Source organism: Schistocerca piceifrons, chromosome 5 (assembly GCF_021461385.2).
Source record: "Schistocerca piceifrons isolate TAMUIC-IGC-003096 chromosome 5, iqSchPice1.1, whole genome shotgun sequence".
In the NCBI taxonomy this organism is placed as follows: domain Eukaryota; kingdom Metazoa; phylum Arthropoda; class Insecta; order Orthoptera; family Acrididae; genus Schistocerca; species Schistocerca piceifrons.
The window spans coordinates 163,904,475-163,929,653 of NC_060142.1; the positions used below are offsets into that span (position 1 = coordinate 163,904,475).

General features: G+C 38.6%; 1 protein-coding gene across 1 annotated transcript; it reads right to left on the reverse strand.

Moving 5' to 3' along the window:
• Positions 1-1,678: 1,678 nt before the first annotated feature.
• On the reverse strand, positions 1,679-19,740 carry LOC124798383 (DNA-directed RNA polymerase I subunit RPA12). Its single transcript, XM_047261756.1, has 3 exons — positions 19,455-19,740; positions 3,848-4,076; positions 1,679-1,949 (listed from the first exon to the last, which is right to left on the reverse strand). Exons 1-3 carry the CDS (start codon positions 19,567-19,569, stop codon positions 1,925-1,927), a joined length of 369 nt encoding a protein of 122 aa, XP_047117712.1. The 5' UTR covers positions 19,570-19,740; the 3' UTR covers positions 1,679-1,924.
• Positions 19,741-25,179: the final 5,439 nt, after the last annotated feature.

The following is a 25,179-nucleotide window of genomic DNA, read 5'->3' on the forward strand; positions in this document are numbered from 1 at the left end:
TTTCACACATGCAGAATGAAAAATGTTTTTTTACAAAAATAGTGCGCATTTCTTTTGGAGTGACCCTCATAGTTTCATGCTGTACGGTATTAAAATTAAATACACTTGTTCTGGAAGTGGCATCTCATGTTTTCATACTGTGAGTTACCACAGCTTCAGTAGCATGAATTTCAATGCCTCTACAATTTTCTGGTGTGATATTCAGTCACAAACAGCTGCATAGTAGCATTGCTAACATATTTTAGTATCAAGCAAACTTCATTTAGAAGAAATACATGATATGAAGTGAAAGTAAAACAAGATTTTCACCAAGGTATTAATTTTGTAATATCTGAAGACTTCTCTAAAATTATGCTGCACTCAAACCACATAAGGTGTTATTTTATAAATTGATCATCTGAATTTTTGTATGTCAGCAGAAATACTGTAGTCAGTATTTTCAGAAACGATAAAAATCTGTTTTGAGATGTGACTGTGGAGGTGGCGGTGGTCTAAACACATTTTCAATGTTTGACACATAAGAAGGGTTAACTATTCATGTGTTTTGGCTAGCACCCCAATAGCATCTATTTTCTTTTTTGAGCAAGCGTGTCAAAACTAAATATGAGAAGAACATCTGAAAGTCTACAGTTAAAATATGTGCATTAATGTTTGCTTTTCATACGATACAGTTAATTAAACAGACAGTGGGATGGAAGTTACTTGAATTCAAAGTCAGTGCTTATGTAAGTTTTCTGCTTTTGTTTTTTTTTTTATTTATTTGTCAAATAACTCTCCTGGTTTGTTTGAACAATCTTGTTTCCACATTCTGCATAACTAAAAGGTCAATTACTTGCTATTAATTTTTTCGGTAGTTGTGTCACATCCTGCTGAGAGCAAATAATTTTGTTTTGTATAGGGTAAACACACATAACTCTTAGATAAACGATGTTTCTGATTTGGCCACTTATATACTTTAAAACATCAAAGGTGTCTTCTGAATATTGCAACACATCTTTGTATGTACTTCTACGCTAATGAAACTAAAAAAATAACAATACTGTGATTGGTGCTAACTTACATTAGATTTGAAACTCAAATGATGATGAATCAACAGCAGGTGGTACACGACTCACAAGAGTGAACAAAAAATGACTGAACTTGTCATTTTGACAGTACTGCCATGATGACAAGCACTTAGAAAGGAAAGTTACTGTGACTGTAAGACATGTAAAATTTTCTTTCAACAAGTTTTCTCATCCATGGCATTGAAAGGTTATACGTGGGCAACATGGCAATGTTCTGGCAACAGGAAAAAGCTTTTGGAATAATTTTGATGGTTGCTCCTGTACATGAGTCTGCAGAATAATATATAAACAACGTAGGAAACAATATTTATGGTTCCAAACACATTAGTTTGAGCATTAATGTTAATAGTATTAGATATAGCTGGGATGTGCCTCTCATCTTCTATGTTCACTGAACTTCTCATGCAGCCTTTCATTTAGCATGCAATCTGAACTAGAGTCAAACTTTGTAATGCCTGAGGTGAGGGGCAAACAGGATTCTTAACTCCAGTATTGCTGTATTCCTGGCTTTTTAAATGAATGTCAACACTGTTTTGTTTTCTACCAAATTTGTTCAGATGGTGAAGGACAAAGTTTTGAAAGGCAAATTAATAAATGCAGGAACAGGTTCTCTCATTCTGAAACACATCCATTTTTAATAAGACTTCTACAACGGCATTAGTATGCCACACTTATAAGATAATTGCTTATTGAGTGAACAGTCTTTGGCAATTCACACACTGAGTCAGGTACTATTTTATAATGTTCTGGAATGTTGCAATAACACAAAACTTTATTGTGCAACGTTTTTAGAAAATAATTTCTTCCAGCTCCACACAGTTAAAGGGTGAGTCTGCTGTAATAACACATTCGTGAGACTAAGAATTTTCTGTTTCTTTGTATCTGAAAAAAAAGTGAAATTTCAAATTAGCAACTTTACAACATTGTATGCAGAAATAAAAAGACAATGTATAAAAAAACAATAAAACATTTCTAAACCGGCACTGTGCAGTAATTCACTAAATTCAACAGCAACTACAACTGATAAAGTTAAGCTTTCTTTACTAAAGATATTCCTTATTACCAATGTTTCCCCACGAGACTTTTCTGCAGTGACTCAAATACTGTGTTTTACTGATAAAACCCAAAACCGTTCATTTTCAGTAGTCAACTATTCTTCTTTTTGTTCAAGACTGAGCTGCGATACTTTCACTCAACACGTGAATGAAAATTCATGGGAGGATCTTTGTATGTTATTTGCATCTTGCACTTGTAATATTTTCTCTTACTGTACTATGTTACGTTGCTTGACATATTCCTTACTTCCATAGATATGAAACAGTATGCACAATATTCAATATACTAGAGAATTTGATGTGATTCATTCAATGAAATAAGGGAAGATAACTATCATGTGTACTGTAATATGTTTAGCAGCCAAAGTTAAAGGAGCAGAATGGTGACTCCTTTACAGAACAAATGAAAGAAATAGGGGAATAAAAGTTACTGCATATGATAACAGATATGAGAAACTAAATGTTCATGTGTTACAAATGAATTTTTCCATATGCTTCCCATGCACTTTTAACAGATATTAGTCAACAGGTCAAATCTTCACCAACTGTTTGGCAACCCAGAGATAACTGGATGTACCTACCATTTTTCTCAGATGTGGGGATGAGGAGTTACAGAGAAAGTCAGGCGCGCGCGCGCACACACACACACACACACACACACACACACACACACACACACACACACACACACACACACACACACACACACACATGAGCGCAAAATGCTAACTGTCGTTCTCTCTCTCTCTCTCTCTCTCTCTCTCTCTCTGTGTGTGTGTGTGTGTGTGTGTGTGTGTGTGTGTGTGTGTAACTGTGACATCTTTACAATGTGAGCTCATTATCAACCCTAATTATACTCAGTAATCATCAACATAATATTAAGCAAAATTCACATTCTGAAAGTTGTTGGCTTCTCAAATGCAGATGTTTCCTTCCTATAATAAATGTAACCTACTGATATTGCACAAGAAAATTGGTCTAAGATGTTAGGAAAATTACAGATATTTTAAAAAGCTATTAAAATTTATGATTTCCAACCATATAGTTTTGAGATAATTGCTAATTTTAACCCAACACACCCAAAATAGCAAGCACCTTTAATGTTACATTTATATCAAGCACTGAAAGCTCACGTACACAGTTGATTGTATGCTCCTGAAAACTGATGATAGTATGTTCACACTGCTTTGAAACATTCTGGTAAATAGATTCATGTTCAGCTCATGTTTTATATATTCCGCTGGATTCCCTTGAAGTTAACTGAAGTGATCATGAACAGTCAACATCCAACTACATTCTTTAGGACTCTGATTTACATCTAAAATTTGATATACACAAATCAAATTCTTTCCTTAACTTAAATATAAAGTTAATATGGCAACAGACACAACAAATGGCTCTGAGCACTATGCGACTTAACTTCTGAGGTCATCAATCGCCTAGAACTTAGAACTAATTAAACCTAATGAACCTAAGGACATCACACACATCCATGCCCGAGGCAGGATTCGAACCTGCGACTGTAGCGGTCGCTCGGCTCCAGACTGTAGCACCTATAACCGCGCGGCCACTCCGACCGGCACAGACACAACACACTCCTGGGAAGCATATATGTACGTGCACTCACTTTACAAACCTCTTAGCCTTCGCAGGTTAAAGTACTGATACTAGAGTTGGTAGGATGAAAGAGACTGATTCATCACACTGCAGAACTGTAATACTCACTTGCATTTTGTGCAGGTGAAAAAAATTGTTTGCCCTTCATCTGCAGATCGAAGCTGCAAAGTGGTATATGACATTTTATCATTGTTACATTTTGGGCACTTTCGCTCTACAACTGGACCAGCTGCTTCATCATCTTGCATTTTTTGTTCTTTCTTTTTAGCCTTTACTGCTGCATAATCATCAAGATTATTGAAGTGTACTATGTATGATGTTTCCATTGCACCAAAAACTGAAAGAAAGAATGCCTACAAAATTCTACAATCTAAAAGACATGAGTGGTACACTATTAACGAAGTTAAATTTACTAAGCTCTCGTAATCACACAATACAGAAATAACAATGAAATATTAAGTAAAAAGAAATATATTACTGACAAGAATTAATCATTGGCTGTGGTAAAGCTACAAAGAAAATGGGAACATTCACCCTCTTGTTAACTGTGGTAGGGGAAACAGTGGCATTATATTCATGACCATCGTCTATGGAGTTTTCTTGATGTATAGAGTATTCTGTGAGGTTTTGGGCTTGCAGTTGGATGACATCAACTTCCTGACATGATATTTCAACTGACAACAATTCGGCTATCTTCAGGTGCATTTTCATTTTCACTGAATCTGTTTTAAGATGGCTGAATGGTTGTGAGCTAAAATATTGTGGGAAGATCTTGACATCATCAAGCTGCAAGCCCAAAAATTCATGGAGTTAATCATCCACTCTGTTGACATCTATTGCAGGGTGTGGGAGGAGATGGCCCAAGGTCAACGAGAGAAGAGAGAGAGAGAGAGAGAGAGAGAGAGAGAGAGAGAGAGAGAGAGAGAGAGAGAGAGCTCTACCAGTGACAGTTCCCATGAAAGGTATGTGTGAGAAAACCCAACTTTATCAAAAAAACTTTCAGTTGAGAAAACTAATAAATTTTGAGACAGAATTTCTGGCCAGTGCTTACTTCTGGGGGGGGGGGGGGGGGGTGGGGAGGGGGGCTAAATGCACAGACCCCCAATAATACATATAAAAAGTAAAATTGCACCCTAACTTTTAGAACTAATAGTCCCTCCCTTAGGGAGGAAAGGGAACTTGGCTGGGAAGATTAAAAAGGAAGGATCATGTGGGTACTCAACAGGATGGTCATCATCACTCTTATGAAGTGTCAGTGTGCCAATCACCTGGAGGTGTGGGTTGGGGGTCTCAGGTTGACTACATGGGTGGAGTTGCTTACAACATATGAACGTCCATCTATCAATTATAAAAACCACCATCATGAGGCACTAAAGTATGACACACAAAATTGAGTAATAAAAATACCAAACTGCCAGGGAAAGCTATCCATTTAGAGCACACTGACCTTCCCTCTCCAGCACTTTAAGAGACGAGACCTGACAGTCCACAAAATTTCAAAACTTGCATTACATTGTTTTCAGAGTCGTTGAGGATGTGGGCAGATCTCCAGCCCAACTGAGAGTTGCTCCTTATGTCAGTACATAAAACATACACTGCCTTCCGCCGGAGCAGAAAACTGTGTGTTCGGGGGCTATGTCCTATGCACTGCCTGGTAAGCAGCATTTCCATCCATTGGTGCGGTTGGCGTTAAATCTGCCATGCCTGCACGATTCATTTGAGTGACCATAGTTTGTTGTTCACCACTTCCAACCATTCGGTTTCCCACTGACACACGATTCTTCTGTCAAGCAATGAGAAGACCGTGTGCAAGAGAATGACACATCAATGTACACTGCCTCTACATGCATCTTTGGCTTCTTTGTAAGATGTGGCACTTCCCCGTATTCTTGTATGTCTAGATACCCAGCGAAAGATCACCACCTTGCCTTGGTGTTGGACCTGCAGTGAAGGCGTCATGGATGATCCAAATCAACTGTCTACTAGGTACATGTGATGACCGCTTGTAGTGCACTGAGTGATTCAGGGCAGACAAGAAACTTTGTACTGTGATGTGTCTGATTCCGCTCTAGTGCTGTCACAATGCCATACAACCTTACATCACAATTTGTAAAGTGTTATAGAAGGCATATTTGGAAAAACCTATCACAGAAAACAGCTGGCAAATGGAATGCATTCCTTTGCTGGGAGGCATTTGTGTACACAACGATAAAACTGTAGCACATAGTTAAAACTGAAGAAAACAGGTTTGCATAACCATGATCTGGAGTACACATTTTCAAGCTTAAAATCACTTTGGGCCTCTGAAGACACCAAGGTGTGGATTTGGTCCAACCCTGGCTGCATATTCAAATGTCTAATATAACCAGGTCTTTGATGCATTTGGTAGCACATATCCCAATTGGCTTGGTTGCATGGGGCCAGTTCCAAAACAGCTACTCAAACTGAGGGTGGATAGCAGTAAATGCTAATGACAATAACAATGACAATGCTAAGATTTTCAGGGACTATCGAGCCAGAAGGAGGTGCTGCTAAACCGGAGTGGTGGTTCACCAGCCTCTGCACACAGACTATGAACTGCACTAGTCCAAAAGGCTCCAGGTGGTATTCAAATGACTCATGGCGGACAGCATCTTAACATTTTGAGTTAGGTAGTATGTGTTACTCCATAAACTGTGCTGCCATGATCTTATTGTGATCTGAAAATGCTCTATGAAACTATAAGAGGCAGGACCTGTCTGCTGCTCACACCTTTCCACTGAGGCATTTCAAAATATTCAATGATTTTTGCAGGTCTGTCTGGTGCAGAAGCCAGGTTCATTTTGTGCCAGATAGTAGGCTCAAAAGGTGTACATTGTCCACATGACTGAAATCAATTGTTCCCTACCATGAGTTCTGACAGGTTAAAACTTTGATAAGCAGGGTTAAAATTGATACAAGTATTGTTCTCTGGTGAGAACCTCAAACCCAGTTTATTGACCAAAGTTTCCAGCCTTCTGATGGTGAGCTACAGTTGCCTCACCACTGTAAGATTGGAATAACAATAGAAGATCATGAAGTCATCGACAAACAAAGAGCATTTAACAGAGTTCCTGAATGCCTATGAGATGCCAGTGATAGCACCTGCCAACAGTGGACACTGAGTACATTGCGTTGGAGGACCCAATTCTCATGAAGCAGCAGACATTCATGTAGCACCCGGTCATGAAGTTGCAAAGGATTCTGTACCCAAAGTGGTGTCATGTGCTTTTCCACGGTCAAAAATCGCACCGACCAAATGGTTTCAGCTTAAGAAGGGTCTTGTACCACTGTCTGCAGTAGAATCAAGTTGTCAAGGGCAGCATGGTAGCACCTGAAACCGCTCTGGGATTGGCACAGGAGATCTCATGATTAGAGGAGCCATACACGGTAGCAGTTGACTGTGACCTTGAGAGTGTACCCCATACAGCTGGTAAGGGCTACACTCCAGTAACTGTTAGGGTTGTTATGGGTCTTGCTTGGTTTCCATTATGTAATTAATACTCCCTTCTTCCAAGTGGTGGGGACCGTCTAGCAAACCATATCTGATTGAAACACGACTGACTCTGGGGTCAGCTAGCGGAGCATAGCATAAAAAATCTGATGTGGTCCTGGAGTAGTGCCTCTGGCTACAGACAAGATGATTTCGATTCCCCCATATGAAGAATGGATGACTGTAGACCTCATTACATGGGAAGAAATGGAGCTGCCTCATGTCCAGAGTCCTACAGAATATCTGGAGTTCGTCTGCATGACACAGTGAGGGTAAAGAAGTGTTCTGCTGAAACCCGAGCCACATTTTTAGGCTCATCTACTAAGACTCAATTTCTTAACAAGGCCACAAGGCAGCATTTCCCAAACTGTTGTTGTGCAGAACCCTGCTGTTTTGCAGGAAGTGAATAAGTGCCCTGCAAATAACTTACCACTACATTGATTATTTTCTAAGACTTTTGAAAATACTGACAACATTGTTAAATTTCATAATGATTTCTGTTTTATCAGTTATGATTTAAAATTGGGGTAATCATAGAATAAAACAAGATTTCCTGATTTTTTTAAAATGTTATTAACCTTCAAAACAAACTGTCCGATGAAAGTAATGGGGCTCTCAACATGCTCCATCAGAGGACAAATCTGGGAACTCCTGCAATACAGGGAGGTGTACCTTACTGATTCCCAAACTTCTGCAATGGAAGTGGACACATTAACTGAAGTTGCAAATTCCTTCCAGAAGTTCCTCCTTTGTCCTTTTATTTCTCACCTTGCCTGTGATGTCTCAGACCTGAAGTCATGAAGATTTTCTGTAAAGCTGCATGCCTGGCTCCAACTGTCAAGTGACACACTTTGTTCTGTCAAGGAATAGGCCATTGTCTGAGGTAGTTGCCTGACTGGGGAATGGAATAGGCAACAGCTCCACTGATGAGACAAAGAACTCTGAAGATTCCAAAATAATGGGAACATGACAAATGTCGAGCACATCCATGTACATCCTAGAAGTGTAATTCATATCTTAAAACTCTGCACACCAAAACTGTGGTAGGAGTACACCCGTATAAGCAAACTATGCGCCCTAAAGGTGTTTTGTGCAGAGAAAATAAACACTGAACCCACTCCCAATTACTACTAACTTGGGTACAACCATACATTCAGAACAAAAATAAAAGTGGCAGTTGAAGTCATTCATTATATAGCATTACATCAATCACAACAAAGTGATAACCGAACACTGCACAAACAAACACAGAGTAATGAAAGGGCAAACAAATGACATGCTTACATTCCCTTAAAAACAGGAAGTGTTTGATAATTATCCAAACCAAATGGTCCACACAACCATTAAACATTAAAAAACTGTAAAACTAAATAAATATTCACACTGGGAATGGCACGTTATAGAAAACACATATATATATATACTAAAAACACAGCATGACGAAACATTTGAATATCTGCACAGTAACGAATGGCACACAAAAAATCGCCCAAGGATTCCCAATGTGAATGAGTATTTAGTTTTAGAGTTTTTTTAATGTTTTTGTTTTTAACGGTTGTGTGGATTGTTTGGTCTAGATACTTAACAAACACTTCCTGTTTTTAAGGGGTGTGAGCATGTAATTCGTTTGCCCTTTCATTACTTTGTCTGTGCATTGTTCGGTTATCAATTTGCTATGGTTGATGTAACGCTATATAATGATTGCCTCCAACTGCCACATTTATTTTTGTTTTGAATGTATGGTTGTATGCAGTTCATTAGTAACTGAGAGTGGGTTCAGTGTTGATTTTCTCTGCATGAAGTGCCTTTTGGGCACACAATTTGGTTATACTGGTGTACCACTGTTAAAGTGTAGTTTAGGTTGCAGAGTTTCATGATATGAATTAAGCATCTAGCGTATATATGGATGCGCTTGACGCTTGTCACATTTGCGTAAGTTATTATCCAGGGACACATTATTATGAAATCTTCTGAGTTCTTTGTCTCGTTATTGTGTGTTAATACATACATGTTCTTGATTTTATTCTGCTGGGTTTCCAGATGGGCATTTCTAAGTTAATGGTCCAGTATGTGTAGTTGCACATATGTGGCTACTGGTTATACTGATTGAATTTTACTAGGTTATTCTTTACAGCCTGTTCAGGTAAATAGAGGAATGCAACATGAGATGTTGTCAACATATATTATGTATGCTACTCTTAACCCTGTGGGTACATATTGACAGTGACTGTTGTTAGTGTTGACAACACTGTTTTACGCCTGGTACATTTCTTATAATTACTAGGAATTTTGATGATATGTTTCATTGTTTCTTTGTAGATAATGCATCCACGGTCTTTTACACACACAAGAACACATTTGCTAAGCTTCAGTCATAGACCTCAGGAATATGACTGGGTTGCTGTAGAGTAATATCAGTGGAGCACATGTCTATTTCTATACCAGGTTTTAGACCACGTTTTACATTGTTTATGTTTTTGGGGTGTTAAAATATATGTTGGCATGTTGGGTTGTCTGAATTTTCCAGTGAATGTTTGTTCATTAGGTCTGTGTTGCATTTGTCCACTCTGGCCACTTGGTACTACGTCATTAGTTTGTTTCGTTTCTTATTATTGATATATCTGTAGGTGTTCTGGTGAAGGATGCATGTGACTGCAATTGCTTTGCTGGTGTAACTCATTGTACGTGTGGGTTCCCCTCAAGTCCATTATATCATTGGTGCAAAAAAGAATTGCAATATACATTAGATGCTAAATTTTGTTTTATATTGATAACAATACCATATTTTTATTATGTAATTTTGTGATGTCATTTATCCCTTTTCATTCAAACTATGATTTATGTTCTCCATGCTCTCATCCTCTCCTATCATGTTATGTGTGTTTCCATATGCAGGGACCTTAAGATGACGACATTCGGTGCTGCAACTGGTAGCATGTTTTAAAAAGAATAAATGATGTTGGATTCAAATACAGCCACTGGTTTTCTTATCATTATTCAAATGCACTGGAAGGTGGTCACTGAAACACAAATCTGTGGCCATCTTCCACTGAAATGAATTTGCAGGAGTTGGGGAGCTAAAACAAAGGTCAATGGCTGAAGATGACCCTGTGGTTGCAGTAAAGTGTGTCATCTGACTGGAGTTCAAAAGACAGAAACTTGAAATGGACGAAGCCTTGGATAATTCGACCCCTGAGACGACATCCACATCTTGCTCATTACATTGTCTGTCTGTCTCGTTTTCATTTGCCTTTCCCTTACAGCGACTGTGCCCCACAGCACATTGTGTGCACTTAAGTGACCCATGAGGAGAAATGAGTGGGGCTGTGCCCGAAAAGGCTCTGTGAGTATATCTGCACTCAACGGATCATGAGGTGGAAGATATGAAGAAACACTGGTGTGAGAATTTCCACTGCAACTGCTTATAGGGCCGTGGCAAGATGGAACAGGAGAGTAATGGCATCTGTCATCGAAAAAAACAGCCTCCTCACTCTTAGCCCTGACTCCAGTAAGATTGTCCTTCCTGTAGGTGTGGTAGACCCTCAATGCAGGTGCATCAGTGACAGTAAAATAGTCTTGTAAGCAGATGGAGAATGGTATCTCTCGTGGGTCAGAAGCTGCAATTCTTCAAAATTCAATTGGTATCCATTTAGATTTCTCTGTGAGCACCATTGATTAGCTATGGTTGTCTGTGTCCTTCTCTCTTGGCAGCAATGATTTACCCAAGAGGACGGGGGAACAGGAGATGGTGCCCTGTTCTATGGGTCCTCCATGTCAATATTAAAACACCTGATAGTAAAATTGTGACTGGGAAGGACAAGTGCTCACCAATTTGACAGTTTAGATGTCACTTTCTTCAATTTTGTATAACTTTTTATTCAACATTTTCCATACACATGGGAGGGGTTAGTTGCATAAGTAGAGGGTACTTGCTTGATCTCAAACTATACTGCAGCCCTGAAACTATAACTGCATTACTGACTCACCTATTCCTTTGACATAAGTCTCCTCATTCTCCTATTCTATCATGCTGCTGGCAATTCTTTCACTGAAAAGACCTTCATTTTACTCCTGCTTTCTGCAGTATTATTCAAATTTCCCAACTACATTTTACATCTTTATTTTTACATCACCAAATTATATTTAATTTTCTTGTTGCACGCAATAAAGTTTTCCTATCACCATCTAATTCCTAATTTATTTACATTTCTCTCTTATCCATTGTCATTTAGTTCTTTGAATGTACTGGTGATTTCATTCTCAAGTAACGTATACTACTGGCTTCCCATTTCATGTTTGGCTATCTTATTATGTCCTCTTTGCCTCAATAAGCTGGAATGTTTCTTATGTCATTGTAGTGTCATGAAATTGTTAGTGACTCACACAACCTGTAAATCATTGACCCAATGTATGTACAAGCTGTTTTAGAAGTTGTACCATACATTAAAATATGTATTTTTTATGGCTCTACAGAAGCTGCATTTCTCTCTTTTCATGGAACCACTGATACAAGGGAGAATGTGTGACATCTTTGAAGATGAGCCACTGGCTGTAATGCAACAAGCACCACTGTCCCTTAGAGCAACACTCACATATTGTTCTCATCTTTTCCATAAGTCTTATATCATAATTTGTAACATTTTGTTAATGGACTGGTTTGATTTGAGTCCAGTTTATTAGATTAGGCCTGTTTGTTTGAATGTAAAAAGCTCATATCATCAAAAATGTTTATTGAAGATCTAAAGCTAAGGTAATAATTCCCCTAGATAAGAATAGATTTTAATTTTTGTTATATGCTGGAGCCTGGGCAGGAGTCCATGGAACATGTGACAAAAGGTTGGTGAATTATTTATACAACTTTAACAGAGGAGAATTTGATTTCATATTTGTGAACCATACATAGCAGTCTGTATTGCTCAACAGTGATTAGAAGACAGTTTCAAAGTTTACCACAGTTGACATCTTAGCTCTATGTATACTGTAATCTTTTCCTCTTCACACTGTACGAACCGGTTTATCAAAGATTGCAGTACCACCTGTCAGCTTTTACCCATGATGTCATTAAGATGGTAGACACACATATCTCAAGTTTATAAGATATGGCGACCATATTGTCGCACATTACATGACAAACTTAATAATGAAGACTTAACAAAACAATACTTACGCAAAAATCAAACGAACAAAATCCTAAAAAAAAACACACACACACACACACACACACACACACACACACACACACACACACACACACACACACAGAGAGAGAGAGAGAGAGAGAGAGAGAGAGAGAGAGAGAGATCACATATTTGGCAATTAGACCAAACAACTGTAGGAATTTAGTCATGGTCAACATGTCATGACCTATTGCAGCACGCAGAAATCTTGAAGCATCCGATTCCACCCATCTGCTTTGATCCATGACGTCACAAATATGGCGGAAACGACCATACACTACAACTCTAATATGGCGCCTATGACGTCATTACGTGAACATGACTACGAACACGAAAATACATTGAAAAACCAACACACACGTGTTCCACAAAAAACCTAATGAAACTTACAGGACAACCATGGGAAACTGGGAGTTTTTGGGTGGGGACAAAGTAAAAGAAAACAAATTTAGACATACACCATCATACCAAACCACACAAAACGATGAAAAAAACCGACAACACAAAACTCCCCAAATTCCACAAAACAAAATATCCTCTGGAATTGGACACTTCCCTTGACCTATATAGCTCAGCAGCAGCTCCCGATCCCAAAAAATTGGAATCTAACACTTCCCTTGACCTATACAGCTCAACATAGCAATTCCCGATACTGGAACACCCACAGTCACAACCACACATTGGAGTTGAACACTTCCCTTGACCTATATAAGTCAACAGAAACTACCAATACCAAATCATAATACCCAAAACTTCAACCACGTCCACAATCATCACTACCTCAAAAAACAACAAATCAACATAATTGGAATCTAACACTTCCCCTGACCTGTTACCCTTACATCTCCACATATAGCCGCCCCTGGTCTGAGACGCCAATATCCACAACCACTTGAGCTATGTAAGTCAACAGAAACTACCGATACCCAAATCATAAAACCCAAAACTACAACCACGTCCACAATCATCACTATCTCAAAAAACACAACAAACCAACAAAATTGGAATTGAACACTTCCCTTGACCTGTTATCCTTACGACATCTCTGCATATAGCCGTCCGTGGTCTGAGACGCCGGAACTTTAGTAAGCCTCACTGAACACTTCACAACTTCATCCAAAAATCTGAATAGTTGAAGAAATTTTATTAGAGACAACGCACTGTCCCCCATCATCACCGACAACCGAAAACTGTTGACCTTGTCAGTCATATCCATACCCACCAAAGACATAAAAAAAGCAATTTACCAAAATTCACACACGACGAACAGAAAAAAACTACAATAACGTCGACATAACAAAACCAAAATCGTTAACTCACTGAAAAATATTCTGGTGAAAGCACAGTCACTACTGATACCACACACATGCAATGCTACCAGGCAAATAAACCCCATATATGTCATGTAACACGCTACCCATAAACACACCACCAGAGAGCACCACCGATCACATCAAAACGACACCTACAAACACGGCACTCTCACAAACTAAATTCCGCACAGTCATGATATCACACGCCACAACAGCCTTATGTCACGTGTCAAAGCTGACGGGTGGGATCGGACACTTCGGTCAACCCCAGCACGTAGTGATCTACTTGTGAACTTCCCTGTCGTATCCAAATCGTAAAAAATTCCCAACCACAAACAACAGACCACACTTATAATTCTAAACCAGAAAACAAATAATTTCCTGTGACAGCCAATAACAAAATAACTTACTAAGAAACCACAACAAACCCTTCCAATATTAATCTTATGAACAACACTAAAGCATTCCAACAAATCACCAGCACTGCTCACAAACAATTTATGAAGATAACCATCCCACATTAAAGTGCACCACCACTTACTCCAACACACCCTCTAAAAATACAGACCATTCCAAATACACCATGCCACCATGACATTACACAACACAACACAACACAATTATGTTACGGGCCAAAGCAGGCGGGTGGTTCCACAAACATCAGTTGACCCATCAGAATAAAAGTTTGGATTTCTAAAGGGCTCCGCTCTTGAGAAGGCTATTTTACGTACTGGACCAATATACCTAACTCATTAGACAATAAGTTATAGGTGGTTCCCTGCCTAAATCACAATATCCTTTTTTAAGTAAATCAGAATATAATGATGTAACAGGAGGTGCCGCAGAATAGGTCAAGTCGTCTCTCTCCAACAGGAAACAAAGGTGTCAACTGCACATGATATAAACATTGCAATAAATAGCAAATCAAATGTGGTTTTAGAAAGAGCTGTTAACAAAATTTTCATTGCATAAGTAAATGGTTCTTAGCCAATTCTTCATTACTACACGTTGAAAAGGCATATTATATGCAGTTCAGAACTTTTAAACAGGTTACCACTCAGTATATGTCCAAAACATGATGATAAACAGTTAATTTGTGAAAGTGGATTCTTGGAATTAAAGACTGATATTAACACTAGAAGTAACGGACTTCGCCATACCCCTAATTTTACCATGTGGGTCATTTTTGACGCATGGTAAGAAACCACTGTTTTATTTGTATTTGGGTCGTATTTTAGGTGCCACTTTGTTGACAATATGTTCAGTTGGACTACAAAGTGAAACCAAATAATAATTTGGTCTCTAAAATGAATAGCATACTGTCAAACACACATTTTCAGGAACAAACTTTTTTTTAATTTTAAATTTTCCAGAATAAATTCCACAGACTTTCATCAATCATCATTAAAGCAAGTAACTAAAACAATGTTATAATGTTTTTCTTTTTAAAAAGGTTGAAACAGAATCAAAACATTTTGTTTATGTGAGTACTAAAACTATTTTTACTTTTACAGACAAATTAAGTACCGAGTATTTGTGAAACATTCTAAAATGCAGCAGGTGACTGAAAAGCTGTGTGTGTTTTCTTGCTTATTTTAACCGAGGAACTAAAACATAAGAGCAAATAACTTCAGTCTATAATTATAAATATTTGGAAATATTTAGGAACAAAGACTTGCCTGAACTGCCTAAGCTGGGATGGGCTCACAGTTTAGACATTCGGCAAGAGTTTTTGCTTGGCAGCTTTTGCACACACATTTGCTGCACTTAAAGCTTACATTTGATTTTTATTCGCCTTTTGTTGTTTGCAAGAAACCTGAATTTGACAACACCTGTTTCCATATTGGCCAGCACTGGTATCGAGTTCCTGCAAGGGGAGATTGGCTCCTCTCCGCAGTTTCTAGAGGGCAGCAAGCTCATCTGCTACTCTGAGTATAAAGTCTTGGTGAGATATCTTAGAGGTAAATAACTCAAAAACTGTGTGAGCGTTTATCATGGCAAGGTCAAGAATACTGTAGAAGACATGCATAGGCCATCAGTGAATGCCAGCTTGGATGCTGTTGTGTCTAGCCATTTGGTCAACAATATCGACTCCACCATTAGTTTCATTTTAAGACTCCACAGTTTCTGGAAGTTTCTTGTCAGTATCCTCAGTCAGCTTAAATCCAGCATGCATGTTACTCAGAGAAATGATATATTTTTCTTTTTCCCTTGATATGCTGTGAGAAGATTGTCGCCTGATTTGTAAGTGTGTTGGTTACAATGCATTGTCTCCACTTCGCCCCACAGGAGGGACCTCTTTGAGTGATCTCCAAAGAGTGCCAACTAAACTTGTTCCTTTTTGTTTCAGCTCATCTGCCAGTTTCACGGAGGTGAAGAAGTCGTCAGTCGTGGTGTTCTGTAAGGGTGAAACATCTGACATCTGCTGTAAGAGAACTATTGGCCGTGCTCCAGACAGCAGCAGTGTAAGTGTGCGGGAGTGGAAGGGGGGGGGGGGGGGCAAGGCAGCTTTCACACTGTATACACAGAAGAGTGGAAAGAGCAGAAGAAATCAAACTTTTGGGAAGATCAGTTCAGGTGGGCTACCAAAATATGCAGGAACCCGTGAGGCAATACTAACCCTATGAAATATATTAGGCCAACCTATCTTTAATGCATTTCTAAATTTAGAGAGAGTTTGACTAAACTGCCTGGTATACACTCCTTGAAATTCTGATGGCTGCAGGGGTAAAATACATAGAGCAAAAGGCTGTCTACAACCAGTACAGAAAACAGACTGCTGTTGTGAGAGCTGAAGAACATGAAAGGGAAGCAGTAATTGAAAAGGGAATGAAACACTGTTGTGGCCTACTTCTCATATTATTTAATCTGTACGTTTAACAAGCAGTAAAGGAAATAAAGAAGGAATTCTGAAAAGGAATTAAAGCTGTGGAGAGAAAAAAAATTAAGGTACGATAAATTATAATTGTGTCAGTGGTAGCAAAGAATTTAGATCAGCTGGATGGGATGGATTGTGTCTTGAAAAAGATGCTATTAGGTGAGTATCAATAACCTCAGAACTTGAAAAACGGAAAGCATTTGTGTAGGAGATAAATTTGTTAATGCAAGGAAGTACACAAATTGATTTAAACTCCATCGGTATTTATGAAGCAACTATGTACAATATGGCCATACAAATGAAGAATAAACTTGAGAATTATGAAGTATTTTCTGAAGGTATCTGTCTGGAATGTAATCGTGTGAGAAAATGAAACATGAAAAATAAATAGCTCAGATAAGAAAAGAAGATTTTTAAACATGGTGCTACAAAATAATACATGAACTGGATAATTAATGAATATGTGCTAGATCAAATTGTAGAGAACGGAAATTTATGACACAACTTGATTAAAACAAGAAATCTGTTGCTATGACGCACTTACTGCTTCCCTCTGTAACTATTCCTTAGTGAAATTTGTCATAAGTTTAATATGTAAGTTTCAACCAAATAGTGCAGTTAAAGGAATCATTACTAGAAATGAGAATAATCTACAAAAAGTTGGTAAAGAAAGTTTACTATTATTCAGGAACACACATTTTGGGTCAACTGAAGCGTCCGATCCCATCCGTCGGCTCTGACCCGTGACGCAAGGCTGTTGTTGTGTGTGACGTCACGACGGTGTAGAATTTAGTTTGTGAGAGTGGTGTGTTTGTATGTGTCGTTTTGATGTGATCGGTGGTGCTCTCTGGTGGTGTGTTTATGGGTAGCGTGTTACCTGGCATGTGGAGTTCATTTGCATGGTAGCAATGCACGTGTGTGGTATCGGCAGTGACTGTGCTTTCAGCGGAATATTTTTCAGTGAGTTAACGAGTTTGGTTTTGTTATGTCAACATTATTGTATTTTTTTTCGGTTCATCAAGTGTGAATTTTGGCAAATTGCTTTTTTTATGTCTTTGGTAGGTATGGATATGCCTGACAAGGTCGACAGTTTTTGGTTGTCGGCGATGATGGGGGACAGTGCATTGTCTCTAATAAAGTCTCTTCAACTATTCAGATTTTTAGATGAAGTCGTGATGTGTTCAGTGTGTCGAGAAAAAATGAGGCTTACTAAAGTTCCAGTGTAGATGTCGAAAGAATAACAGGTGAAGGGAAGTGCTCGATTCCAATTTTGTTGGTTTGTTGTTTTTTGAGGTAATGATTGTGGACGTGGTTGTAATTTTGGGTTTTATGATTTGGTATCGGTAGTTTCTGTTGACCTATATAGGTCAAGGGAAGTGTTCGATTTCAATTTGTGAGATCAGGAGCTGCTGTTGAGCTATATACGTCAAGGGAAGTGTCCGATTCCAGTGGATATTTTGTTTAGTGGACTTTGGGGAGTTTTGTGTTGTCGATATTTTTCGTCGTTTTGTGTGGTTTGGTATGGGTGTGTGTGTGTGTGTAGATTTGTTTACTTTGTCGCCACCCAAAAACCCCAATTTCCCAAGCCTGTCGTGTTAGTTTCATTAGGTTTTTTGTAAAACGCGTGTGTGTTTTGGTTTTTTCAATGTATTTGCGTGTTTGTGGTCATGTTTACGTAATTACCTCATAGGTGCCATATTCGAGTCGTAGCGTATGGTCATTTCTGCCATATTTGTGACGTCATGGGAAGGCGGATGGAATCGGACGCTTCTGTATTTCCCACATTTTCAATAACTTGCCAGTATGTCTAGTCATAAAAGTTCTGATACTAATAAACTTCAGTTTAAAAGAAGCCTGAAGAATTTACTGACAACCGACTCCAACTCTACTGATTAATTTTTTAGTAAAACCAGTTCCTGTATATAATATCGATAATTCTAGTGTTGTATTCACACATCATCATTCAAAAAGTAGAAGAAAGTTACTGGCGGTAGTAAAGCTGTGAGGTCAGGTTACGAATGCTTGGGTAGCTCAATTGGTAGAGCACTTGCCTGTAAAAAGCAAGGGCCCCATGTTTAAGTGTTAGTCTGGCACACAGTTTTAATCTGCCAGAAAGTTTCAATAAAACCACAGATTTCAAGATGTATTTGCATTGTTCATTTATTTCACTTTAGTTATGCCAAAGCCATATATTACAAATTACTCATGTTATTTTATACTATGTACACAGCATTTTATCGAGAATATCAAATCAAAAATCTCAAGTATGGATATCTTCAGTAAATTGTATGATCTGGAGAAAAAAGGGTTGAAAACTGATTTTTACTTGATGATGAATGTATATAAGAGCACAAAAATATCCTACACACGTCAATTTCAGAGACCAAGACAATTAAAAATCTGAAGGAAATAAGAACAACATTAAAACAAATTTTATTAAATCACTGCTTTTACTCTGTTACTGCATTTCTTGACACAAAATTCTGATGTCTCCCCAAAGCTCGTCTTCTTATATATACATCGTTAGTCTGTTGAAATAGTTATTTTTTCCGGTCCATGGTCTATGCATTCTTCTTATATAAAAAGTATATGCCTGTTTAAATTGTTATATTTTCTGTCCATGCTCTAAACTTCATAATACAGAAGTGAGTTTTCCCATTTGTAACGTACTTTTAATGTATACATTTGAATTTCTATGTTATCTGTTATCTCCGTGTTCTTAACACAGAAGTGTCACCTTTATAACGCGCCATAATTAGTTTTTTTAACTTATGACAACGAAAAGCTAAACTTAACAAAGTTCTGCTATATGGAGGAGGCCTATGTAAATTTTTACCTTCAGGTCCATACTCTTTTTTGCACGTGTAACACGTTACTCCACCAGAACTTCCTAAGTCAGGTAAAATGGAACCACATTCTGAGCAAAATCCGGGTTCTGCTACGAAATTCATTCTTCTGATAGGTTATGCGTTCCAGTAACTACCGTAACACACACTTCTATATGTTTACAATTGTGCAATGCACACAATAGTTTCACTCAAAAGACATCACTCATTTCGAGTTTGAGTACCACGGGCAATGAAAACATGCGTAAGCAAATCCGAAACTCCACACGTGCCAGCGAACTGGCATAATTTTGCAACTGGAAAGTGGGAACGTCTTACTAGCTCACTGGCATGGCAGCTGCTAGAACAGTAAAAAAATTCAAAAACTTACTACATCTAAACTGCGACCCACTGTGAAGTGCATGGCAGAGTGTACCAGTTATTAGGGTTTCTTCCCGTTCCATCCACATACTAAGCGTGAGAAGAATGACTGTTTGTGCTATAATTAATCTAACATTGTCCTCACGATTCCTATGTGAGCGATAAGTGGGGTGTTGTAGTATATTCTTTGAATAATCATCCGAAGCTGGTTCTTGAAATCCTGTACGAAGTCTTTCTCGGAAGAGTTTACGTCTATCTTCATGAGTCTGCCAGCTCAGTTTTTTCAGCATCTCTATGACACACTTCCATGGGTCAAACATGCCTGTGACCATTCGTGCTGCTCTTCTCTGCATGTGTTCAGTATCCCCTGTTAGTCCTATCGTAGCAAAGCTTGGATTTTGCTCAGAATGTGATTCCACCTCACCTGGCTTAGAAATTCTGATGGAGTGACATGTCACGTGCAAGAAAGAGTGTAGACCTGACAGTATATGCAGATGTGGTACTGAGTCCGACACGTGAGCAATAGTAGACTAGATTCAGCTTTGATTCCATAGTCATAAAAATGAGATGATTCTCGTGGGTGTGCAACATGCCAGTATCGGTCACACAAGTGATTTGTATGTAACCTCCTGTGCAAACTGATTCTATTCTTCCAATATTACATCAAGAAATCGAAGTTTATCAGCACAACTGAGCCTATATGACCATTCCATTTCATAGCCCTACAAAGTGTTAGACCCAGGTACTTGTACGAGTTAGCCGATTCCAGCAGTGGCTCGTTGATATTATAGGGAAACTAAGTTTTTGCATTTTGTGAAGTGCAAAATTTTACTTTTCTAAACATTTAAAGCAAGTTGCCACTCTCCATCCAAGACAACATTCTTCGTCCTTCCTACCAAAATATTCTCAATTCAGTCAAAAATATCGCTTGATACGCCATATGATCGTACTTTTGAGAATAAGCATAGATGTGCTACTCAGTCTAAAATTTTCGGAAATCAAGAAATACTGCATATACCTGATACTGCATATACCTGACTACCTTGGTGCAAAACTTTTAGTATTTCACGTGAGAAAATTGTGAGTTGGGTTCTCTGCGATCGACGTTTCCGGAATCCAAGCTGGTTGGCATGGAGAAGATCATTCTGGTCGAGATACATCATTATGTTTGAGCTCAGAATACGTTATAAGATTCTACCACAAGTCGATGTCAAGGATATTGGTCGATAGTTTTAAGGATCACTTCTGCTACCCTTCTTGTAAACAGGGGTGACATGTGCTTTCTTCCAACTTCTGGGCATGGTTTTTTGTCTGAGAGATCGAAACAGAGACTAGTTAACAGAGGAGCTAACTCTGCCACAAATTCAGTATACAATATAATAGAGATTGCATGGGATCCCAGAGTTTTGTTCAGTTTTAACGATTTCAGCTGTTCGTCAACATCACTGTCATTTATTTCACTCATATCTTCAATGGCATAAGGATTAAATTGGAGCAATTCATCTTGGTTTTCCTTTGTAAAGGAAAATTTGACAATGGAATTAAGGATTTCAGCTTTTGCCTTGCTACCCTCAATTGCACTTCCTGTCTCATTCACAAGTGAGTAGACATTAACTTTGGTGAAGTTAACAGCCTTTACATATGACCAGAACTTCTTTGGGTTTTGTGAAAGATCATTTGATAATTTTCTATTATAGTAGTCATTGAAGGCTTTATGCATTGCTCTCTTGACAGCCAGACGTGTTTCATTCAGCATCTCTCTCTCTCTCTATAGCTCTACACTTTGTTTTACACCTGTTATGTAATAGTCTCCGTTTCTTTAGAAGTTTCTTTACAGTGATTGTATGCCATGTAAAGTCCCTCCCATTATGAACTATTCTACTGGATACATATCTGTTCAATACATGATCAACTATTCTCTTAAACTTAAGCCTCAGTTACTCTGCATGCTCCTGCCTGTGTTGAAACTTCCAGGTTCCTCAATGAGATATGGCACTACTGCTTTTTTTAATCTAATTTGCCGAACAAATGTAACTTTCTACTTGTTTTAGATGTTCTTTACACTTCGTTAATCATTGTCGCCACAACCATCTCATAATCACTGATACCAGTTTCGATGTAGACATCACCAAGGATGTCAGGTCTATTTGTTATCATTGGATCTAATTTAGTTCCATCATGAGCAGGGTTCTGAACTATTCGTTCTAGGTAGTTTTCAGAGAACGCATTTAGCACCATTTCACAGGGTGTCTTGTCATGCTCAACACTAACAAAACTGTAATTTCTTCAGCTGATTGTTGGATGATGAAAGTTTCCACCAATGATTACGCTATGATTGGGGAACTTATGTACAGGTAAACTGAACTCTTCTCTAAAGTTTTCGGTGACAGCAGGAATCGAATACGGTGGGTGATAGAAGGATACATTTTCCATTTTATGCCCACCGCTTATAGTAAGTATTATCTGAACAATCTCGCATGCACCTTCAGTTTCTGTCTAGTGGATTTGAGTTTCTTCTCTATTGCAACAAATGGACTACCACCATTTTCCGTTAGTGTGTCCTTTCGCTATACACTTCAGTTTTCCCCTAAATTCTCACTTCTACCACTTCCAGGTTTCAACCAGCTTTCTGTACCTAATATTATGTGAGCTTTACTGCTTTTCAGGTGTGCATCAAAGTCTGGTACTTCGTTGCGAATGCTTCTGAAGTTAGCTAGCAGTATTTTAATACTCTCGCCTGTAAGGGGCATTCTTTTGGACCTTACACTTATACCTCTGAGTCTCTTACAGTTTGCGTAATCTGGTCTGGATGGAGAGTCTTCCAACCTAGAAAACTCTCTATTATTTCACCCACAACCATCCAGGGCCTTCAGAAACTGCAGCTAAGTGTATATCATCTCATTCTGCTTTAGTTCGTTCAAGAGGACAGACTGTTTCTGGTTCAGACCATCACAGCTCAAAACACGGAAATCAAAAAGCTTGTGATAGAAGAGTTTTGTTTCACAAGATGGTGAATGAAGTGCACATAGCTTTTAAGGTACGCATTTTAAAGCCCATATGTACTAGACCCTTTTGCTTCGAATGATTCTTGTAATAGTCCTGAATATTTATTCATTATGTAACTCTCAGCCAAATTAGTGGCATTAAGAAGATAAAAGTTACATTGCTTGTCCTTAGCTATTCATAATTAGAATGCGATAAAAATGTTGGATTATGGAATGTAAAGACACTGATGGAAACACCTGAACATTTCAAGGAAATAATCGAAGCATAGAGATGTAAGCAATCTCCTCTGACTGTGGCCAGTGTTAATTAAGAACTGGAGAACACCACTTGACTCAAAGTATAATGCAGATACCCTTTCAAATCTGAGCCTGTTAAGATAGTAGCATCTGAGTGCATCAATATAATCTGAATGCATCCACTACATTATTCTGGATTATCAAACGACTTATCTCAGAGGAATGCAAACTGGCACTACAAGGATACCATGGCAATGTCAACCAGTGGATAGGCTGTTTAAACTGCTCATGTCTGCTAATAACAGTATGCTTAACTTCAAAATTACTTTGCTTGTTTGGTGCACTATAGCTTTGCAATTTTCTACTCTTTGCTGTAATGCGAACAACTGATTCTTTGTTTACAGTTCAAGGGCAAAATATAAAAACATAAAAACCTGCAAAGGCTGATTAAGTTTTTCCATCATGGTGCTGTCCTTTAGCCAGCTGCCCCATGGCTAAGTATACCTGATATGAGTACTCTTGCTGTATGATCAAAACGATAAATTTATTTAATCGTGATTATTATGGCATTATTGCATCTTTTTTCGTTTGGCTTAACCGTTTACTTCCCCTTACAAAGGAAGGTTTCAGTGGATTTGGAAACCCTCGTCGTCAGTTTTGTAAATGCCTCATCACTACTGCTGTGGAGGTCGACTTTCCACTGTCGTTACGGTAGGTCGAGTTTATGAGTTCGTGAAACAGCTTCTGGTGCAGTACACCACTAAGACAATTTCTCCCTGCCACTGTTACACAGCTGTGCCTCAGGATCACGTAACAGGATAGGAGAACAAAGGTTCTACAACACTCCAACAAATCAGTAACAAAGTCACACGAGTGAGTTAAAAAGGTTTGCTTTTCTTTGTAACCAGCCTAACAACGAAATCTGCAGCACTGCTTGTAATGTAACATGAGAAGGCTCTCAACTGCAAATAACCATAGGTAAACATCAAAGTGCATAGAAAATGCAATTACAACAACTGTTTGTTTACTTCTAAGAGTTCAATAAACAACATTCCCTGTCTAAGTCAGCCCTGGGCGATGATCTGTAGCTAAGTGAGCGAGTCCTGCTCTTCTGTCTTCCGAGCTGGCTGCTGTCCGTTATCATGCAGTCATTGGTGGATTGTACTCAGCCTGCTGTTGGCCGAGGCGTAGTCGATATCTTCATCTTCAGCGCCGCCCGTGGCGCTGGTGGAACTCGCGCAAGTGGCGAGTCTCTATGGTACTGGCACCAGCTCGCATCTTTGGGCCTGTGGTGCTTTTACCATGGCTGTGTCTTGTTCGACGACACAGCAGCTTCATTCAGGGAACACTCCATATGCCAATAACGCTAGTTTCACATTAGATGGATTTAAGATGTTCAATTTATAAAATAAAAAGTATTGTGTGTCCTTATACAATGATGTAATCACAGTTCAAATCGCTTTTCACCGAGTATCATAAAAATGGACTTACTTGGTTCTTTCCTCTGACCCTTCATATGTAAAATAGAGTTTTCGAAACCAAATTTTAAACTGTAAGACATTTCCAGGCGCAGATGCAGACATGATAATTTATTGGTTGTGAACTGATGATTACAACTAAAGAGATACCTAAAGTAGGAAATTAAGGAGATGGAGCCTGAATAACGTAACAGCCAGAGTTTGTTAGTAATCTCAAGGTATCATTAAGCAACGACTAACTGAAACAGAGGAAGGAATCTATCACAAAACGAATGGGTACCTTTTAGAGAAGATGTAGGAAGGCAGCAGAAGATGAAAATGGGGAAAAGGTACAGTAGAAATCGTGAAAATCTCTTCGGGTTTGCTGCCGGATCCTAAAATCAACTTGACTCGATATTTCGGCGATCCAACTGGTCGCCATCTTCAGGAAAATGCTGCTTCTGCTGATGAGTCCCGCTGAGAACTGACGCCAGGTTGCAAATCGACGTCCTATACAGGGTGTTACAAAAAGGTACGGCCAAACTTTCAGGAAACATTCCTCACACACAAATAAAGAAAAGGTGTTATGTGGACATGTGTCCAGAAACGCTTAATTTCCATGTTAGAGCTCATTTTAGTTTCATCAGTATGTACTG

Excerpts from the sequence above, each read along its gene's own strand:
- LOC124798383 (XM_047261756.1), bottom strand. The coding sequence starts at position 19,569 with ATGAATTTCGTAGCAGAACCCGGATTTTGCTCAGAATGTGGTTCCATT. Across the intron at positions 4,077-19,454 it reads AAAAGAGTATGGACCTGAAG|TTTTTGGTGCAATGGAAACA; the intron begins GTAAAAATTTAC and ends TCTTTCTTTCAG. Across the intron at positions 1,950-3,847 it reads TTCACCTGCACAAAATGCAA|ATACAAAGAAACAGAAAATT; the intron begins GTGAGTATTACA and ends CTTTTTTTTCAG.